This window comes from Diadema setosum, chromosome 6, assembly GCF_964275005.1.
Source record: "Diadema setosum chromosome 6, eeDiaSeto1, whole genome shotgun sequence".
In the NCBI taxonomy this organism is placed as follows: domain Eukaryota; kingdom Metazoa; phylum Echinodermata; class Echinoidea; order Diadematoida; family Diadematidae; genus Diadema; species Diadema setosum.
The window spans coordinates 16,500,680-16,522,786 of record NC_092690.1 but is presented as its reverse complement, the minus strand read 5'-3'; the positions used below and the strand labels follow the sequence as shown (position 1 = coordinate 16,522,786).

General features: G+C 37.5%; 1 protein-coding gene across 1 annotated transcript; it reads left to right on the top strand.

Moving 5' to 3' along the window:
• The first annotated feature begins 6,789 nt into the window (after positions 1-6,789).
• Positions 6,790-13,064, top strand: LOC140229446 (death effector domain-containing protein-like). The gene is made up of 3 exons (XM_072309699.1): positions 6,790-7,160; positions 10,691-11,188; positions 12,622-13,064. Exons 1-3 carry the CDS (start codon positions 6,800-6,802, stop codon positions 12,984-12,986), a joined length of 1,224 nt encoding a protein of 407 aa, XP_072165800.1. The 5' UTR covers positions 6,790-6,799; the 3' UTR covers positions 12,987-13,064.
• The last annotated feature ends 9,043 nt before the right edge of the window (positions 13,065-22,107 follow it).

The following is a 22,107-nucleotide window of genomic DNA, read 5'->3' as shown; positions in this document are numbered from 1 at the left end:
TTACGCTTTTTTACGTATGATGACTCCTAATCCTACCTAAACGAACACGACGGCACAATAACCGCGATACGATTGTGATACGTACGATCGCATCATCATCACCACACACAGTAGATATCGATGTAATTGGAGATCATGGAGATCGACTCTCGCTCGATCGCTCAGCGAGCGAAGAGGGTGCTACTGTATTTCGACCACAGGTTCAGCTGCACTGTTCGAGTAAAATCTACTTCTAGTTCTAGTCGTACAGTATGATAGGGCAAATACTCTGAAAACATTGTAAAAATGAATTGTCAGTGATCTCCGAGGTCTTAAGGTCCTAAGTGATCTTTTAGTGAACTTTTGTGGTCTCCATTGTCTCCATTTTTTTAGTGGTTTAAAATAGGAGTCTTTCAGCAGTCTTCAAGAAAAATTCTTTCACCGTTTAGCAAAAAATGTTGGAGTTATCATATGTATATGTGAAGAGTTTGTTCGCAAAAACTGATAAGTCCATATTTGACAAATGGAGATATTATTTTGTGATTAAAGATCAAGAAAAATAAAGAGAATAATAAGAAAATCTTGCTTCTTTTGACCATAACTTTATGTACCTTTATATGTAGTGACCAATATATCATTTAAAAGGTATTATTTTGTACTTTATGACAGAGACCGTATTTCAAAATCTTCAAAAATGGACTTATCGGTTTTTGCGAACAAACTCTTCATATAGTTCAGTTGTATCCTACCACACAAAAAGTCTGCAATAAAGTCGCAAATATAAGGAAAGGAAATATCTATATTTTTCCAATAAACCAGAACTGTAGACGATTTATTTTGTATAGAAAAGATTTTAATTTAAAAAAGATATTCTTCCTTTTTTTATAATATTTTGCAATAGGCCTACTTAACATTGAGTATGCTGATTAACAATTAAAGTTGGTTGTTTCTATCCCTAGTTCACATTTAAAACCATTATGACGCACTTACGATGTTGGGGTTTTTTTTTTCCATTTGCAAAAATAGTGGCTTTTTAGTCCCTCGGCTATCTCTCAGCGAGCGCTCAAGGGTCTCGTAAAGTAGTTCAATTATCTTTCGACAGTCCCTCAAAAATTGCTACATCGTTATATAAGAAATCACTGCAGAGGGATCATTACCTTAATCGATGAACAGGCCCCTGTCATACACCATCTATCCCAAAAGTGAAAGCAAGTAAGGAACAGACTATACTAGTCTCTTAGAAATCTTGATTTAATATTGATCTCTCGAATATCTCATGGATTATGCCAGATGATCTCTTAGTAATCCCTTAATAATCTTATTGTATAGTCTCTTCGTGAACCTTCGGTGGGTAATCTTGAATATCCTGCATACGCTGGGTTGTTTAATGAGGACATTGATCCTATCTAGCATAGTTATATGGGATGATATGAGCCTTTAAAGTTCAGTATGACTTTCATAATAGGTCTGCAATTCGTTTGATTAACTTAACCTTCTTTGGAATTGCATGTTTAACTAGAGGAGCACTCCGAGAGAGCAGACCTCCGCCATAAAGAACCCATGATTAAAATCGTAATTTTGTATGATAGGCAGTATCTTCAACACAAACATAGAGGTATAGGTTCCTTGGGACATCTACACTTACACATTAATTGGTTAAAAATCTGATCGTCCATTGTTAGTCATTGGGAGATTGAGCTTACTTTATGGTAATATGTCCTTTATGAGTCCTATTACCTTTGATCACATAGCCCCCAAAGTATCACACCCTGCAAGTTTGGTGAAAATCTGATCTGGTGGACCAAGGCCTATAGGGATCTGAATACCCGTTTGGCCGTCCGTCCGTTGTCCGTCCGTCGTCTCTCCGAGTGTATTACAAAATTTGAATAGCTTGGTCGTAGATCAGCCAAGTCTTATTGGGACCTAACTTTATCTATATCATTAAATTTTGATATCCTTTGCAAAGTTGAATGGATACGTTTGTGATATAATTCATCATTCATTCTGTGTTGTGATCTGTTGGAAAAAAGAGAAGAATGAAAATAAATTAATTGAATTGAATTGAATTGTTGAATTGAATTGAATTGAATTGAATTGAATTGAATTATACTTTGGGGTCAGATGTCACGTAAGTAGATCAGATTTCAAGTTATGGTAAAATGTTAGAATTCACCGTTGAAGCCAGTCTGGGTACTTAACTATGCTGAAATAATCTTTATCTTTTTTTTTTTTTTTGTAGTAAAACAAACTTAATGATGGAAGTCCTATAAGAACCTCAATGTTAGAAGTTCAAATGTCACGTGAGTAGATCAAAGGTCGAATGAGGTCGACAGTTGAAATTTACCGGAAGTTCCATCTTGGGTTCAAAACTTAGCAGCTTTAAGATCATTCTAACCTAGCTTTCAATATTATATGAGAAATGTATTTTTATCGAACTCGATGTTATCTCGATGTCAATGGTCACATCAGTATAGGTCAAATGTCAAATGAAGATAATGTTACTGGGAATGTTGACACACGAAAAGGGAAAGACACATTTTGGATAGGCAATGAAACGTGCACTTCAAAAAGAAATAAGAATTGACACTTACGGTGTTTATATTGAAAGTCCCACTGGACATGCTTTTGTTGTTATTATTTAGTTCCACACACTCACGATTGTATTCTTCTTTATATAGTTTAATAAATAATATGTTAACGTTAAACATCTCGGACAAACGGATATGAGGAAAGTCGACTAAGTCAGAGAACAGTGAATAATGTTGTGTCGGAGAGGGATTACGTTTACACTATACGAAATACATTGGCACGTGCAATAAAATTGTATTGCTTTATAAACCAAACATAGTACTTAAGCGTGTCCATAGTTGTGTTGGCGTGCATCTGTCCGATCAGACATGTTCTTTACCTTGAACGCATACGTCTATAAATGTATAGCCATCAGAGTTGGAACTTTGTGAAGTCAGTGGTTTATGTTATGCTTAGAAAGAGCTGGAACTTTATAAGTGTTTAGTGATTTGTAATATGTTTTGACATAAAAATTCTCTTAATCAGAAATTTCTGCAAATTTGTTGCCATCGCAACCACCACATTTTAGAGGAAAATTTTAATGTGACTTTGGTTGACCAAGATATTGATGGTAACCGAAGTTTTAACTTGAATTAGACATGAATTCTCAGTCTCTTCTATTAAGCATTAACATTATTACATTATGATAATAATGATGGTACGAGCTTTACAGATATTCTAATGATAATTAATAGATTTAGTCACTTTTATTGCAGTTTAGCGTCATTTTTTAATTGGAAACGTATACATTTTTCAAAAATATTTCTTTACCATGGTAATGAGAGAAGACATACCAGAGTGGATAACTGGGACGTTTATTGCAATTGATTGAGTTATTCTGAATCTATTGATTTAGCCACTTTTTTTCCATTACATTTTAGTATCATTTACTGTACTGAATTGGAAATATGATATACATTCTAAAAAAGAAATTCGTTACCATGACAACGTTAGAAGACATACCACAATAACTGGGGCTTTTTTCTTTTTTTTTCTTTTTCTTCTTCTTCTTCTTCTTCTTCTTCTTCTTCTTCTTCTTCTTCTCTTAATTGGACTTTCTTCTTCTTCTGTTTATTCCGCCTCTATAGTTCTTCAATCCCGAAACTGGCCTTATTGAAATTGAATTAACGACAATATTAACAAAATAAGTCCAAATCAATATAAATTTAGTCACTTTTCTTACATTTCGGTTTAGTATATTGGAAATACCTTCCAAAAAAAATCATTCATTACCTTTCATGGAACAGACTCCCGGACTCAGTGAAGGGTTGGAGATACTGGGAGACTGTCAGTGACATCAGGAGAAAACTAAAAATTCACATTTATTTTGGACTGAACATCTTGCAGCTGTATAAACTGTCCGACTGTGTGTTTCCTATGAACATTTACTGTGAGCACCTCGATCACCCAGGTGTTGCGCGTTACACAATATCTTGTATCATTTTTAATGCCGCCGGATTAATTATACCTTTGTAGATAGGCCTTACTGACTTTTTCCTTGGGGAATGCCGATCCTGCGTTTTTTCCTGGGAAAACTTACGTAGGCCTACTGCATTTTTGCAGATGCAAAGGTGAGGAGGTGGGGTGCTACTATGTCCAGAAAAGTGAATTTATCACGTGAAAAAGGATCGTTCACAGAGTATTTTATGCATAAAAGTGACAATCGACAAAAAAAGCAAGATGTTGCCTTTTTTTTTACGGGGGGGGGGGGGGGGGGGGAGTAGATCATTGCTGTGGTGACCGGATAGACATTTTAGGCGCTATATGCTCATGATATATCATGAGCACGGATACACAAACGCCCCGGCAGGACTTTCGAGAATCCATGCTCATCCAAAATAATGGAACGTGCTCTCAATATCGAAAATGGAATTATTAGTCACATTCCTTCCGAGCGTAGATCGGGGATCTTTTACAGCGATTTGTAGAACTCGCGTTTGTCTTTGTTTTCGAATATTTACAATATGCAAACCAACAGGATGATTTATGAATGTCTTCTTGTTAGTTGATTTAAGAACCGAATGTCCTCTTGGTGACCACAACTCATCATACGCTAAAGGGCTCACACGTCCTGTTAGAACGTCCCTGACCGCTTCGCAAAATCGAACCATGCAAAGATACTTAAATAAATGAAGAAAACAATTAATAAAAAATCAGAAATGCAGTTCGGCAAAAACTGAATAGCTGAAGACATTGAGTATGAATTCCTGTAGACTACATTTTGGTTGGAAGATGACAGGTTTTCTCATAACATTTGAAGGGCCCGTTGACTGGGTGCATGTACAGAAAATAGGTGATTTTTTGAGTAGAAAAAAAAACAAAAAAAAAAACTCGTAGTCTGGCTTTGCGAACCCTTGGACAGAGTTTGAGCCGAAGAACCCTGTCTTGGAAATTTGATGGATGAAAGGATATATCTCACTTTTTCAGGCTGGCGAAGATGAAACATCTCATTTCTCCCAGCTATTTCACAGATTTTTTTGAATTTTGAATTCGAGCACTGGTCTCTAGAATTATGTGGAAATATTTACCCGTGTGAGCCCTATATAGGGTTGCCATGTAATGCACACGTGCAAGTCGATTCATCCCATACAAGCTCTACTGGTCAATGTCGATCTATTCTGTCAAATCATCCCCCCCCCCCAGCTTCCCCTCCCTCATCTCCCTCTAGCTCTAACTCTGCACTTTGTTTTCTTATTGTGTTCTTGTTGTACTAGATCTTAGCAGGGGTGTATCCAGGATTTTTTTCTGGGGGGTCGTAATCACAATTTTTGGACCTTTACCTTTGCGAGGGAGCGACCGAATGGGGGGGGGGGGGGAGGGTGTGGGAGGGGGCTGTCCCCCCTCCCACGTGGGGAGTTTTTTAATTTTATATCTTAAAATAGGGCCATTTGGTGCATACAAAAGTGACCTTTTTGGCATACTTTAAAAAAAAATGTTAAAACTGGTGATAAAACCTGAGTTGGTCACTTACAAGTTCGTGAATCGGTAAGTTGAAAACTGCATTTAAAAAAAAAAAAGTTGCTGACTACCTATACACCTTCCTATTAAATCCTAGAGTACATAGTAAAAAGTTTTGCAGACCATTTAATACAAGTATTCCAGGTTGACGATATTTCAAGAGCTAGTCAATCCTGCCTAACTTTGCCTCCGAATGTAGTAAGAAAGTAGAATATGCATTTCAGTCTCAATCCAAAAGGACAGGAGTTGAAAACATGAGTATGAATTATAACATTCCTCCTTACAGGACAATATAGGTTAGGCCATAATTCAAACGGCCGCGCCGAGTAATAGTTATAGGCCAGCTGTAAGTGTGTAGTCTAGTCAACCAGTTCGATGAGTTGCTGATGGGAGGCAGGGAAATCAATAAACATGGCAGTGCGGCTTAAGCCTAAGAAATAAGGTATGGCAGATTAAAACTAAGTTATAAAATTTACGTGGTTTTCGACAATTTGCTGGAACACTACCTGGTCACTAAATTCCCCCTGTTGTATATATAGGGTGAAAAGCCCTCGAAAAACAAAAATGTCTGTTACAAAAAGTGGACCTTTTGACAATTTGGGGGGGGGGGGGTCGTACGACCCTCCCGACCCCCCCCCCCTTGCATACACCCATGCTTAGTACAAAATAGTTGAATTCATGAATAATAAAGTAGTCATTGATTATCACACAATTTTGAATGATTGTGGTATTTTAATGTATTTCCTTGTTTTGACTACCACTGAAACAGTTCCAATACATAAAGTTAATCTGTTTGATAAATCAATTTGATAAATCAAAATCTTTTACAGTACTTCGTAGACAATAAGGTGATGATGATACCCCCTCATGCAAGGATAACTGCATGTATCTAGGTATGTAGAACTATATCAACACTGCAAGATGTATTTTTGGAAAAAAACAACAAACAAACACCCAAAAACCAATGTGCATCATTTTCAAGTGTCCCTTTGAGAAGCTTTACAACCCTTCAATGTGCAATTTCTTATATGATGTAGGGGTAAATATCATTAAAACACATTTATGATTTTAAAATGTGACCTCTACCATGTCTACTACATACAGTACACGAATGCTACCTCGAACAGTGCGCGCGCACACAAATCCCGATACGGGACTCTCGCGCGGGATAATGAACACGCAGTACAATAAACGCTACTCGCTTGTATACAGTGTACCAGTATGTTTTCAAGGCACAAAGTTACGCTGCGTTTAGTCCAGTTTCGTAAAAAATATACACGTTACCACGTTAGCCATGGCGAAAAGGTCATCATCTTCTCACCCTACCGGCAGTATTCAAGATATTAAGAAAGTGAAAAATCCGAGTATGACAGCGTCAGAGAGCAAAGAAACTGAACTCTATTCTCTTCACGAAATGTTTGGCGTTATTTCCAGTCAATTAACTCAGCAAGATTTCAGTGCTCTAAAAAGTTTGTTCGTCGGAAGTCTCGTGAACGAAGATCGAGGAAGAATCAAACGCCCATCAGATCTCTTCTTTGCGATGGAAAGAGCTCGATTGTGCGATTCTTCGAACTTCTATGAGATTCTTAACGTCTTAAGGATGATTACGAGACACGATCTTATGCCATTTGTATCCCGACGAAAAAGAAGGAGAGGTAAGTTATTGGCTATGTAATGAAGAATGTAGAAAAAAGCACAGATCAACTTTGGTAGTCCGATATATACAGATCTGTGTGGTGACGGGATAAGGCGCACTGCGCCTGGAGCGTTGTGGAGTTGGAAGGGTGCCCAACGGCAACGCGACGCCCTCCCTGGCCTGGGTATACTATTTTAGTACATGTACAGTGCTGTGTGGGCAGAACCCGACATGCGTGTTGTGTACAAAAGACAGTGTGGGGTGTGAAATGCAACATCCAGATAGAGTGCGTGTTACTGATACTGGTTTTTTTTTTTTTTTTTTTTTTTTTTTTTTTTTTTTTTTTTTTTTTTATAATTGCGTGAGTTGCTACAAAAAAATGTAGTTGCTCATTTACTTGCTGTCTGTTTTTGCTGCAATAGGCCTAACTGCTAACTGTTGTTATTCTTCTTCTTCGCGCTTCCTTGAGCAACGTAGTGAGACTGATTGCTGACAGTGACACTGAGACTCAAAGTGAGAGTAAATTTAACTACAATCAACTTGCTGATTATTCTGTCACTTTCGGGGAGGTCTACCGTCTAGAGTAATTTAGACTCTAACAAGTTTTTGAGTCTTCAAAGGGTTCAAGTAGTTGCAGAAATAATCATCATTCAAATAAATACATAAATAAATGATCAAGCACCTGACAAGTCCAGGCATACAATGTACATTAATAACAATAATAAATGAAAAGTGAGTGCTATAAATAAAGCAACTAGATATCTACTCCTGGACTGAGGCTGGTGTGGCTGTGATTTCTCTGCAATCCACAAATAAATTTAACGGATACCACCGGTATTGTGATCGGCACCTGCACCAAGGTTTGACCTCCCATGCATGCCAAGGTTTGATCGTGCGCAAAAGCACATATGTATAGGTTTTTTCATGTAATGTAGCAGGCAGTCAAATTTTAGATGGCAATGCAATTGTTGTTGAATGATGGGCAGCTTGCATTAATACATGTTTCTTTTTATTATTGTACTAGAATGTAATTTGTGTAAGACAAAGGAAAAAAAAAAGTAAAATTCAGTGTGTCGTCCAGATCTCCAGAGCTTGGAGAGAGATAATACACAAGGTCCTTACTAAAAGTTACAAATATTTGATATACTATTTTTTTATCAGAAGCTGCTGCAAACAACATGTAGCATGAGGTGCTAGTGTAGTTTTGCACCACTATAAAATCAGGCTACCATAGTGCCTTCCAAAATTTAACCGCCGACTACATGTGGAAACCTAGTACATTACGTGTAGATGCTTTTGCATGTGGTCAAATTTGGGCACGGGAGGTCGAACCTTGGTGCGGTTTTTTTTTTTAATGATTTTTAAGCATGCAGAAGTTAAGCTGCTGCATACAGTACAATATGGGCAACTACAAACTACTGTACATGTAGCACGAGGTGCTAGCGTAGTTTTGCACCACTATAAAATCAGGCTACCATAGCGCCTTCCAAAATTAAACAGCTGACTACATGTGGAAACCTAGTACATTACATGTACACTTGTAGATGCTTTTGCATGCGGTCAAATTTGGGCACGGGAGGTCGAACCTTGGTGCAAGCATGGAGAAATTAACCTTAAGGCTAAGCATTTCTCAACCTGAAATACTTGCATCTGAGTCTCTGAATTCAGGGTAAAAGTTGAACACATGCTGCTAATTTTGACACTTTCTGCACATTTTGGAATGACTTCACAGTGCTGCTGTGTGCATATACAATTGACTGTATCATACCAACGGCTGGATTACCGTGTACATGTATGTATCAAACTGGACTGACTGACTGCTTTCAAGAGTATAGCACGCAACTTCAGTTCAAGCGGTTGAGTTGTTGCGTATGGTGTAAAAGTATCGTGAAGTGTTTTCTGCTGGACTTTGGAAACTAACTGAGCATACATCATGTTTAGGTTGTGAAATATTAATGGTTAGTTTGTACATGTTTGAAAGCATGCACGGTGCGAAATGGCACTTGCATCCTAACCCAATAGCAACTTTGGAAACTAGTGCATACAGTGTACATCATGTTTACATTGTAGGTTGTGAAATATCAATGGTTACATGTAGTTTGTACACGTTTGAAAGCATGCACGGTGCAAAATGGCACTTGCATCCTTAGCCCAGTAGCAACTTTGGAAACTAGTGCATACATCATGTTTAGATTGTGAAATATTAATGGTTAGTTTGTACCTGTTTGAAAGCATGCACGGTGCGAAATGGCACTTGCATCCTAGCCCACTAGCAGCTTTGGAAACTAGGGCATACGTGTTTAAATAAGTGTAGGTCGTAAAATATTGATGGTTGGTTTGTACATGTTTGAAAGCATACACGATGCGAAATGGCACTTGCAGTGCATCCTAGCCCAATAGCAGCATGTAAGTACAATGTACATGGTCTTTGAAACCAAGCCAGGTTCATGATATGCATGTACGCTGGTGCGAGTGTGTGTGGAGACTTGTCCATTCACAACATACATCACACTGTGTACAATGTACATTGTACGTTCTGATGTTCTCAACAGCTTACACAGTACAATTGTATTACATAGTGGCTGCGTTGCAGGATTCTTGGCTTGTGGAATGACAGTGAATATGCACTATCAGAGATTCTAACACAATGTGTGCATGACTCAGGATTGGTAGGTTAATTTCCAATGTTTTGTTTTTTGTTCGGCTGCTCAAAAGTATGTGTAGTAAATATTTTTTTTTAAAGTCAATGTAGTGAATGAAAAATATAAAGATGCAAACGGGGACATGAAACCCAAATTTTCATTGGCATTTCAAAACAAAAAGAAGAAGTAAACAGTTTAAAAGAATTGACATAGAGCAAAAACTTGGATGATCATAAGGATGAGAAACTACTTCTTTTTTTTATTTGCCTGATATATTGATTGTACAATTGTGAGGTCCAGACTCTCTGTTTTCTAGATTACTGTAAAACATGATATATTCGCGGCATGAAATTTTCGCGAATTGGAGCCGACAGCCTTTTTCGTGGCATGAAATTTTCGCGAATTGCCACTGGCGTTCAATGCATGTAGTGTAGACAAAAACTTTCGCGTGCATTTTAATTTCGCGAATTTTGGCGCTCGCGAAATTCGCGAAATTAAAATGCAGGCGAAAATTCCTCGTTTTACAGTATTTGCAAGTGATTTTTTTTTTCTTTTTTGCTTCACAGCATGTAAAATCAGCACGATACTGCAATAATGCAAAACTTGTGGGCAATGGGAGATCTAGGAGAAACAAACCAGATTAGAAAGTAAGCATATACAATGTATGGCATACAACGCTGTATATAAAAGTGGAACTTGTACAATATTGTACATACATACCACAAGGTAGGTACTCTCATTTGTTCATTTGTTTTAGAAAAAAAAAAAAGTGCTTACCCAGTACCGCTAAGTAAACGTACAGTACATACATTTGTATTACTTTTGAGGGATTTTGCCTGTCAGATAAGTAGATGTCCTCCAACTTATCATATTTAAATATTTGCATTTTTTTAATGTAATTTGACAGCTGTTTCAGACCAAGTGGATCAATACCTTGACCAGTGTACTTCAGGGTCTGGCTTCAACTCACCATCGACCACCACACCTGTGCCCTCCTCATCATCAGCAACAGCAACAGCAGCAGCAGAAGCTAGTCCAACTTCCAAGTCAACGCCATCCCACCCCACCAGAACTCTTTCAAAAGTTAAACCTCGACTTTGTTCTAGCTCATCTGCACCCTCTTCTTCCTGTGACTCGTCATCCCTCCCCTCATCATCGTCATCATCGGCACCAGCATCAAGTCGGAGACATCGAGGAACGGGGGCAGAGGAGCAGGGCCATCCAGATGGACAGCATCACCAACTTGAGACCAGAAACCCAAGTGGGCCTGGGCAAGAAGCTGCTGAAAGGAACTGTAGAGAGAGTACATCCCAAGCTACTGGAATGCCACCAAGATCCCAAAGAACTGTTGGCATCTCACCAGAAGCAAGAGGCTTGCCTAGAGAAAGGCCCAAGCACACATGTGGTAATCTTATGAATTAATATTCATTAAATGGTTGTCATGATGCCAGGGTACATTTTTGAAATGGTTTGAAGAAATATGCAATTTTTGACATGCAGTTAAAGGTTGACTACCCTTGAATAAAGACAGTATTTTGATAAAAATTGTGTCATATAAGCCATGTTCAGACGTATTTCTGGTCGGAGTAAAATTTTATGGCGCAGCAATTAAAATTCAAGTTTATACTTACATGTATCTTACCACGACCTTGTGTCCACACGACGGTCGTGGGAAGAAACTCCGACCAATTTACCACGGCCTTCGCGGGGATCACCATGGAGGGTCGATGTAACTTTCGGAAGTGGTAGCGCCGCGCCCGTCGACCATACAATTGTTTTTACCAGAGGTGTTTGTCTTCTCCATTCTTGTTAATGGCAATTTCTGAGTGCTAAATTCTTCATTGCGATCGACTAGGTTAGAATTGCGCTACACGCGCACTTGCACTTGCAAAATGTCAACATTGCGATTTGACCCCGGAAGTTCAAGGTATGTACAACGTAAGTTCAGAGATACTCCGAGTGCTTGTCTGAATGGGCAATTTACTCCGACCGTCTAGTCGTGGTAGCGAGATACTCCTGAGAAAACTCAGGAGTATCTTGGTCGGAGGAAGAGGTCGTGGTAAATTCCTCCGACCGGAGGAAGTTACCACGACCTTGTTCAGACGGCCATTACTCCGACCCTTCCTCCGAAGTTACTCCGGCTAAAACTGCCCTCGTCTGAACATAGCTACTGTACATTGTACATGTGAAAATGAGATGCACCACAATAATTTTGAAAGGCCTTACATAGTACAATTAATGTACTGTATTACATGTACAACATACTGGTACACATATGCAGAATGCTACAATGTACATAGATTTCCAACTTGTTGCAGAACACTTGCCCACTATTATTATTATAATTATTATCATTATTATTATTATTATCATTATTATCATCATCATCATCATTATTATTATCATTTATTAACATGTGCTAAATTGCATAAATTGTGGGGTCTATTCCAGTCGTTAATTAAGGTTGCCTTTGTCTGAAAGTCAGTATTAGCAGTTTATGTGAGAATTATCTGTATTGATCTTCACATATATTTCTACTCGGTGTTTTCTACTGGGTTGGATGGTTAAAACACTTTTTGACATCAATCAAGACAAACTTTGTTCTCTGTCACATAATGAATTTTAGGCTGTCTCTCTAACAGTATCCATTTGCATAGATCATACATGTACAGTACTTGTCCAAGTGTGTGCATAGCTACAGACATCTGGTTATGTAGCTTTACTCCATTCTGAATGTACAGGCTGGAAATGTACCTAAGTCCTATGATTTCAAAGTGTCATATGTGCGGATAAAGTTGCAGTGAATGTTAACTATTATTCATTACTTCATCTTACCAGATATCAGATTACGTGTGCGAGCAGAGTACTGCTGTCATGATGGCGCTCTCATCGGCCAGATCCACTCTAACGAACGAGATCCTCTGCGACGACAACTAGAACTTTTCTCTCAAGCAAGTGCCATCTTGAAGTCCCGCGACCTTGGCTCCATTGTTTGTGATATCAAATTCTCAGAATTGACCTACCTAGATGCTTTCTGGCGAGACTACATAAACGGATCTCTTTTAGCTGCACTGAAAGATGTCTTCATCACTGATTCACTACGTGCTGCCGTAGGGGATGAAGCTATTAAATTGTTAGTGAATGTTGATGAAGATGACTACAGGGCTGGCAGGAGCAAGCTGCTGCTTAACTTGGTCAGTTGATGCAGATTTATTCACACTGACTGACTGACTGGCTTAAAGTCTGAGATTTTACTTGACGTTTTCATGGAATATGATGGATTGGAGAGACTTTTTTTATTATTATTTACAAAATTGATTGCTTTGTTAGGATATTGCTTACCTTAGGGCAGAAATGATCCAAGATATTGCAATACTTACTCAAGAAACTTTCTAGAAATGGAATTTTCCATGTGTCTCCCCAGAAAAAAAAAAAAAAAATGAAGAATAATTTTATGAATGAAGTGTATCATAGGCAGTGGCATTTTGATGTGTGTTTTTTTTTTTTTCCTGCTACTTGCAATATGCCAAAAGCTTCCATGCTTTTGCAAGTATCTCTGCAAATTGGCTCAAAATTGTCAAAGTGCAGAAATCACTCTAGTGCTCATGGCTCGATGAAAAGTATTCAGTTCTTATACTACATTGTCAGGGTTCCATTGCTATTTATTGTCATGGAAAATATGTGATAAAATATGATTGATTCTTTTCTCCTTTCACACAAGTCTAGACAATACTAGAGAATATGTTTGGTTCTTTTTCCTTCCACACAAGTGTAGACAGCAAATATCCATCAGAAAGAGATGTAATTTGACAGGGAAACAATCCCACAGATGAGACAGTCATCACTGTGAACATGCACATGCTATTAAGTGAGTTGAAAAAGCATGGAATTTTGTGATATCCAGGGCATATCCAATAGGCAGTGCTCACAGGCTCATGATTAACATTACAGCACCCAAGATCAACCTTATTGAACCATGGTGTACTCAAAACAAAATATGTACTCTATGGACTTATTTGAAGAATTATGCGAGACTTTATCCAAGGTCAAATTCAATCTTGTCAAAAAGGACACATTCATAAGAAGCCAAAGCCCAAATGTGATATTAGGGACTGGTATTGAGTATGTTGAAATTTATTTATGGCATATAATTGAGCTTGGCATGAGAATAGTTTAGTGATATCCATGTTGATTTGGCTAATGATACCAATAAAACAGTTTGCTGCATAGTTTGTCATGTCCACATGGATGCAATATAAGCTGATTCAACAGCAGAGTGGGAGTATTTTTCTCCTTTTCTTTTCATTGCAAAAGATTAAACATTAGCATGACAGTGTCCAGCTTTCACTCATTAAACCTGTGTTACTTTTCTGTGTCGATTACGAATTTGATGCCATTTTAACTTGCTCTAACGTATTTTGAATTTCAGTATGTTATTTACTGTGGCTCCCAGCTACTCATATTGATTAGCAGAGCCTAAAAATTTATATGTAAATGTTGATGCTAGATATCTACTTCAGAAAGATGTTTGCTGTTGTTGTGAGTTGTTGTAATTGCAGTAATCACAGCTGTAATTGAATGCTCAAGGTGGAATTATCATTTCTCAACTGCTGGCACAGTAAGTGCAATGATTGCTCCATAAAGCAAGTGTAAACTTCTGTATGGAATACATCCTTGATATCTCTTTGGATGATGGATCAATTATCACTGGAAATTAGAGCCATGGTGTCTGATCCTTGTCAGTGCAATGGAGAGGTAGGAAAGTGTTTTTGTGAATTCATGCTGTTGTTTATTGATTTCCCAATACACATTGACACAAGAAGTAAGTTTAGAATATTAAATGTTACATCCTATTTGATTTTGTATTATTTCATCAATATTTGAATTTGGGAAACATTGAAATGGAATTCTAGGTTCGGATAACAACTGTAAAGATAAATACGCCAATCTTTTGAGATATGGTCTATCGAATGTTTGTAAAAAATTTAATTGTGTTATTTAAGTGACTCAAATATAGTCCAAGGTAATTTAAAAGTGAGTTGACAGCTTGTTTCCACAACATAGTTCCACACCAGGCAAAATTGTTGCTTTGATTTTTTTTTTCAATCCTAAACATAGAACGACCTTAAAATTGGGGCAGTGGGTTTTGCTTTTTGCCATTGCATCTTAATTTCAAAGTCAATATACTTATTTGAATGCAGAATAACTTTACAGAAGTCCTGCCAAATTCAGGAATGTTGGCAGTTTCACAAAATCAATTAGTAAAGTGTGTTTTTCACCCAGACTATCTGTAGTGATACACTGTATGTGGTGCAAGGATTTTAGTCCAGTAGCAGCTTTATTATACAGAAGTTCTATTGTATCCCTTTAGGTTTCACATAATGACTCCTGTAGATTGCTCCTGGAATAAACACACCCTATAGACATTACACTATGATTATATGTTCATGTAAGTGACCCCTTGGTTAAGCGAAGAAGAAATCACAGTGAAGTGTATCAGCTTAATTTTCTTTATAATGCTCGGAATTTTTCCCATGAGGAGAGTTGTTTTGATATTGAGCAAAAATGAAAGCAATTGCTTCTTTTATTTTTGTTTTTGACAAGTGCCAAGATATTGGACCCATTTGAATGACATTCACGAGGCATGCAATGATGTGGGCAGTGTGACTGATATTTATGTCATTGTATTCTTCATATCTTGTGTCCTCAAATATTACCAGGTGTCAAAAGGAAAAAAAAGAGAGATGAAAATAGCAAGAGATTGTGTGGACTGCCCTGGTTTGCTCTTGCACGCCTCCAAATTTTGGACCTAATACACTCATAGTGGCATGCTTTAGAGTATGAGACTGAATGTCCCTGAGCAGATCGGTCGTGATTTGGCAAAAAGGTGTATGTCTGAAAAATATCATGTTTTTGGTTTTTACCATTTGGGGGGGTTTTCGATGCCGAAATTTTCATGTGACCAACTTTCGTAAGTCATCGATCCTTTGTTTCCGAGATACTTGGGGCTATCTCTGTATTATTTTATCAATTTTCCTGCTTTTGATTAGGCAAAAGGGTGTATCTTTACATACACCCTTGACGTACAATGACGTACCAGGATAGAGAACTACATGATTTGGCAAAAGGGTGTATCTCTAGATACACCTCTAACCGTGCACGCTGGGGAGAGCTTAAAGATTTGGCAGATAGGTGTATCTTTAGATACATCCATCTGCCGAATGAATCATGAATTATAGTTGCGAAGTATGATAAGGCAGAAAGGTGTATCTTTTATGCTCTGTGTATATTATATACTCTGTTATACGACGTGCTGCTGGCATGTATGTGTACCGTTTCACCGGTCGGTGCGGTGGCGGGCCATGCTCCTGACTCAAACTGGCAGCCCGTTGCACTGCAGAAGTTTCTCCTTGTTGCTAGTCGGTGAGTAGAATAAGTACCTAATATCTAGAAGTTCAGATCTAACGTTTGTCCTAGACTTCTACGGCCACTTCTATGCCATTAGATGCGCAGATTCGTAAAATCTAGCATTTCTGTTGAAATGACAGCTTTTCTGGCAAGTGTGGCTGTGGGATGAGAGTTCTCTACGCTTCAAAATGACAGTGATCCCCGCACTGTCCGTGCTGTGCAGTGCATGTAGAAGCCTGTACATAGTGTAATGGTGTGCTGTGTGACTGTAAGATCGACTACCCATTACGCTATGCGTATGGGGCTGTTACCTAACAGACATTTAGTGGCAGTTACACACAAAGGTCTAGAGAAAGATGTGTCCCTGTCTTTGGAAATGATACTTGGATGTACTGCTCAAAGTGCTCAGTGGATGCAAACAGTTAAATGATCCTACCTGAATTTTCACATTTATTGAATTTATTGCAAAAATTGGGAGCAGCATGATAACTGCGTTTTTAAGAACAGATACATGATGTGCAAACAACTGCCTTTTTGTTTGCTAAAGCATTCAGTACAGAAAACAAACGAACCTTTTGTCGAAAAAAGGGGCACAAAGCTAAAAATATAATGAATCATCTCATTGGAAGTAGAAGTTTTTGAAAAAAGGGAGGAGAAGGAAGAAGAAAAATTCTTCAGCTGTAATCCTTAACCATGCATATCCATGAGACGATGTTTTGTTAATATTCAGACTCTAGGGGGAGTTGTAATTTGCGCACATTTTTCTATGTTTGATGAACAAGTTGTGCATCCTGATATTTTTCTTTATTGTCATTTTTTAAATATTTTTGTAATAATGAAGTAAAGATTGTCAAGAGTTAACATTTGATTAGAAATGGTCTCACATACACCCTTCTCCCTACAAAATCTCTGGTATATTTTGTTATCGTTTAATTTGGCAAAAAGGTGTATCTCTATACATACACCTTTTTGCCAACTTAAATGCACGATTTCTCACGGTGCATGAGAAGATACACCTTTTTGCCAAAATAGCGTGGGTTGCAGTCCCTGTAAACGTGAATTGGCAAAAAGGTGTATCTCTATGCATACACCTTTTTGCCAAGTTAAATGCATGATTTCTTACGGTGTATGTGAAGATACACCTTTTTGCCAAAATAGCGTGGGTCGCAGACCCTGTAAACGTGATTTGGCAAAAAGGTGTATCTCTATACATACACCTTTTTGCCAAGTTAAATGCATGATTTCTTACGGTGTATGTGAAGATACACCTTTTTGCCAAAATAGCGTGGGTCGCAGACCCTGTAAACGTGATTTGGCAAAAAGGTTTATGTCTCTAAACATGCTAAAAGTGCTAATTCTGAAGTATTCTTTAAAGTTAGATGCAAGAAAATTATCAGGAAATGAAATTTGAAGTGTATACTAAATCATGGAATTGAATCCCTGAGCGTTGCACAGTTTAGGTGGCTTCTACGGTCAAGGAAACTGCCAAAACTTTAAAGTCAATTTTCTCGGCTTTGTAGTCGCTGTAAAACGGCAGACATACACCTTTTTGCCAAATCACGACCGAGATGTGATCCAGACAATGACTTGGTATGGTCTGAATTTGTGAATTTGCTTTAGCATGTTACACTCTGGCATGGTTTGTCTTACTTGTGACTGAATGCAGTCAATGACTGTTTTCACAAACCTTCATCCACTCTATGTTACTCATCACCATAACAGCCTGATAAAGTTATTGAACATTAATTTTTGATGTTCAAAAATCCATAGCAATCAAGTATTCTAGTGATATATAAAGTCAGCCACTTCCATAAACCATTTTTCAACATTCTGTTACCAGAGAAATCACAATTTCAGTTATGATGCAGTCAGTCATGCAGGAGATTTGACATAAGAAAGCACACAAAGAACAAATAAGTCAAAGCAAAATCTCTGCTTCATGAAGAACTTCAGTTTTTGTCTCCTTTTTTTTTTTGGCCAAAGATGTGATGAAGATATGGTGATATTTAAACACTTCAAATTTCTCATCATTCAGCCAATCTACTGTGTTTCACAGTTTCCCTTGTTTGTCATTGTTTCCATAACTTTATCAGAGTAACGTGGTGACTTGTCACACATATGATTTTAGTGCAAAGTGAAGGAAGAAAGCACACTTCAGCAGCATCGGTCAGTGGCCATGGAGGCAGGTCTTACCAGCTGAAAGAATGCTGTCTTTAGTGACATGCTAAAACTCTGTATTGTCACAAAAGTTATTTTCCAACCTTCCCATGACTTTCATTGCAGGCTTTTTATGTCTTGAATCTCATTTTAAACCATTGTTTAGGAGCTAATTTTCCAGAGCTGGACAAAGTTTTAACTCTATTGACTACACTGTAATATTCAAACTGTGGGATATGTGTTGTCAATCACCAAATATCGGTATTTAAAAGAAGTTTACATGGATAAAGGAAATTATTCTTGAGCTGATAACTGTGTGTATTATGTTCTACAAACTATGGGTAGTTTCTATAACAGTACAGTAGTTTACAGGGCACAAACAAACTACATGTTCTCTTCAAAAACTATGCACAAGAATAGGAAGGTAATGTCATTAACATCTAATCCCACATGTTTGGATATGAAATTTGCTGTTTTGTATTGTGTAGCTGTTAATGATTTTCATATTTATTTCCCTCGATCTCCCAAAGTGAATATCTTTTGCAGATGACTTGTGTTTAGTCCAGAAAAGACTAATGGCAAGGAACTCACACAACTTCTTGTTGGTGAAGCACAGGAAATAAATTCCCAAAGTTATGGTTAATAAAAGTGCAGTTCTGACTATACCCAGTAAATACCATATTGTGAGCCTGAAGGTTAATGAAAAATTAGCCAAGGGCAATACTAGCAGGGTATCAAGAGGTATCAACTGTACCACTCTGATGTGTGAAATTGTCATGGAGATACTCTTATAATATAAGCTTTCTTTTTTAAGACTCACTCTAGCATCTTGACAAGGCCTCATGGCTGATGAATGAAACGTACTCGCCACACTGAGCATTGCATAAAACGGGTGAATGCGAGAGACCGAGTGGCGCAGCCACAAAGCCATTTGAATTTTTTTTTTTCTGCTGCTTCGTGATGTACACGATAAATGAATTATTCATGTATTCTTTTAATAGTCAATCTGCAGTTGTGCCAATGAATCCTGTGTCAATACAGGTACCACTGGCAGCTACAGCAGGCAGCGTAGGCTGGAGGGATGAGCGACCTGCTGATACGCATACTATTTATGCATATTAAATGCTGACATCACTCGAGCAATGCAGTCGCTGATTGGCCGCTACCTTTTTGGTAGCAAAGTTGACAAGAAACAATGTTCAAAATCAGAAATTCATGTCGGGTTTAAAAAAGCCTTGTGGCTATGCCACTTGGTCTCGCATTTGCTCATTCAATCCCAGTTAGTCTCTTTTCCAAGCCTCAGCCATGAGACCTTATCAAAACTAAAAGGCTAGACTCACTCGGACAATACATTTCATGCAACTGAGAAGAAGGTTTTGATTAGCATGCTCACAAGGAACCTGTTTTTTTTAATTGTTTATTTCAGCCTGTATTCTGTACACATTCTTGCAGAACATGTTTGTCTCTGTTGGCCATTAGTTTATACATGGATGTCATGCACCTCATATGACAGAATATAAAGTGAACATGTTATATTGTTCACTTCATCTGTGCATGATAGGTGCTTCAGTTTGCCTGTTGAGAGCCCTCTCACATGAGAAGGCAGGAATGTGTTTGCTATCCACAAAACCTTGAAGGAAATCCAAAGGAGACTTGGGACTTTTAGAATTTCCTAATCACTTTGTCCAATTTTGTTGTTCTTGTGTGATATGAAAGTGAGCCAGAATTGTACATACAAACTGTGTATCTGACTTCATACAAGAGTAATATGAATGGCTGTGTATTCACGTGTCAGAAAATGTCTCAATTGTTAATAGACAATATAAAACTTTAAAAAAGAAGAAGCTGTGTCCTTTTGTAAGTAATGGGTATGCTGTTACAAAAATGACATTCTGTCAAGATGACCTTTATGAAACATCAGTTTGACAGTCTTTTGATAATTATTTCATTGCATCACTAATGGGACAGATAGAGTATTAAAAGAGTATATTGTTCCTCACATTGTCACTTCCTTTCCCAAACTGTGGGTTTGTTTAGTGTTAAAGTTGAATCAAAGGAAATGAAGAGTTGTATGCAAGATAACTGATACCATGCAATAAATATGATATGTGCATAGAATTATAATTATAGATGTATTTCAGACAAAGCCTGTTTATATTCCGGACTGGTTGAGTTCAGGTGTCTTTAAAACAAAATGTAAAAGGGAAAGAAATGAAGTAATGCTTATATATAGTGGGGGTGCTGTGGCATAGTGGCTAAGACGCCTGACTCCCGATCGGAAGACCCGAGTTCAAATCCCGCCCAGTGCTTACGTCCTTGGACAAGATGTTTTACCCACTGTGTCCTCTCGACCCAGGTGTATAAATGGGTACTTGGCAACGCTAGGGTAATAATAATGGCTGGGCCCTCTGGTAGAGCAGTGGCAACACTGAAGATGCTACCCTGAGTAAATAAGACATTATTACATGTATTATTATTATCATTATTGTTATTATTATTATTATTATTATTATTATTATTATTATTATTATTATTACTACTACTACTACTACTACTATTACTACTACTAGTAGTACTACTATGTTCTTGTCTAAAACAGAAATGAGAGAAGAGGGACAGAGAGAAGGAGGGATAGAGAGAGAGAGAGTCATACAGAGATGGCAGATGGGGAGAGATTTGAAAACTTTAGAGATGTGTGATTGATAAGACATACCATTGGTACTTAGAGAGGTGTGCACATTGTATTTTGTCTGTGTGATGCAAGTAAAAGGTTATACATACATTTGCAGTCATTGGCACTTGTACATTAGATTGATAGTCACACTGCTTGACCTTTGTATCACAATCATTGGAATGGTTCTCTTTAGATTTAATTGAAAAAGAATCATTCTGTACATAATTTCTCCTCAAGATCTCAGGCCAGTTCCATGAATGCAGGTTGTGTGTGTATGTGTGTGTGTTGTACTAAAAAAAAAAAAAAAAAAAAATTATAATGAAAATAAAAAATGCCAAAACAGAGGATATGGATTATAATTATTGTTTCTAAACAAGAGAATTAAAAATTAGTATTTGAGATGACTGCTTAAAGGAGAGAGGAGCTTATTTGTTTAGAAAAAAAAAATGAGGATGAGCAAGAACACATTGCTATAAATAAGTATATATATAATATATATATATATATATATATATATATATATATATATATATATATATATATATATATATATATATAATGACAGTGAGTCAAACCTGTCTTAGTGACCACCTGTCCATAAGGACCACTTTTTTGCCTCCCTTGGGTAGCCCCTTCAGGCAGGTTTGACTGCAATAAATGTGCGTATTATATGTCTAAAAACACTATATACCACACCCAGGACACCACAATTAATGCAAAATAACAAATTATCTATTTAATTAGGTCTATATCATGTATGAAAACATGTATGTGTGCATGCTTGTGTAAATCAAATGTGGTATAGCCTATGTGTTCATCATGTTAAAAAAAAAAAAGCCCACAAAGGCAATACTACTCTGTAATGCAAAAACAATACTATTTACTAGTAGATGAAACAATATATTTAGCACCACACATTTTGTCAAGAGGCCATGGTGAGGGAAAAAATGTTTAAGAGTAAAGACTTACGCGTGTACATTAATTGAACCCCACTAATTTCTCATAAATATTTGTATACACACAGAAATTTATGTATGATCGGAGGACCGTTTCATGAAACATTCTGTCAGTGATTTTCACTGACA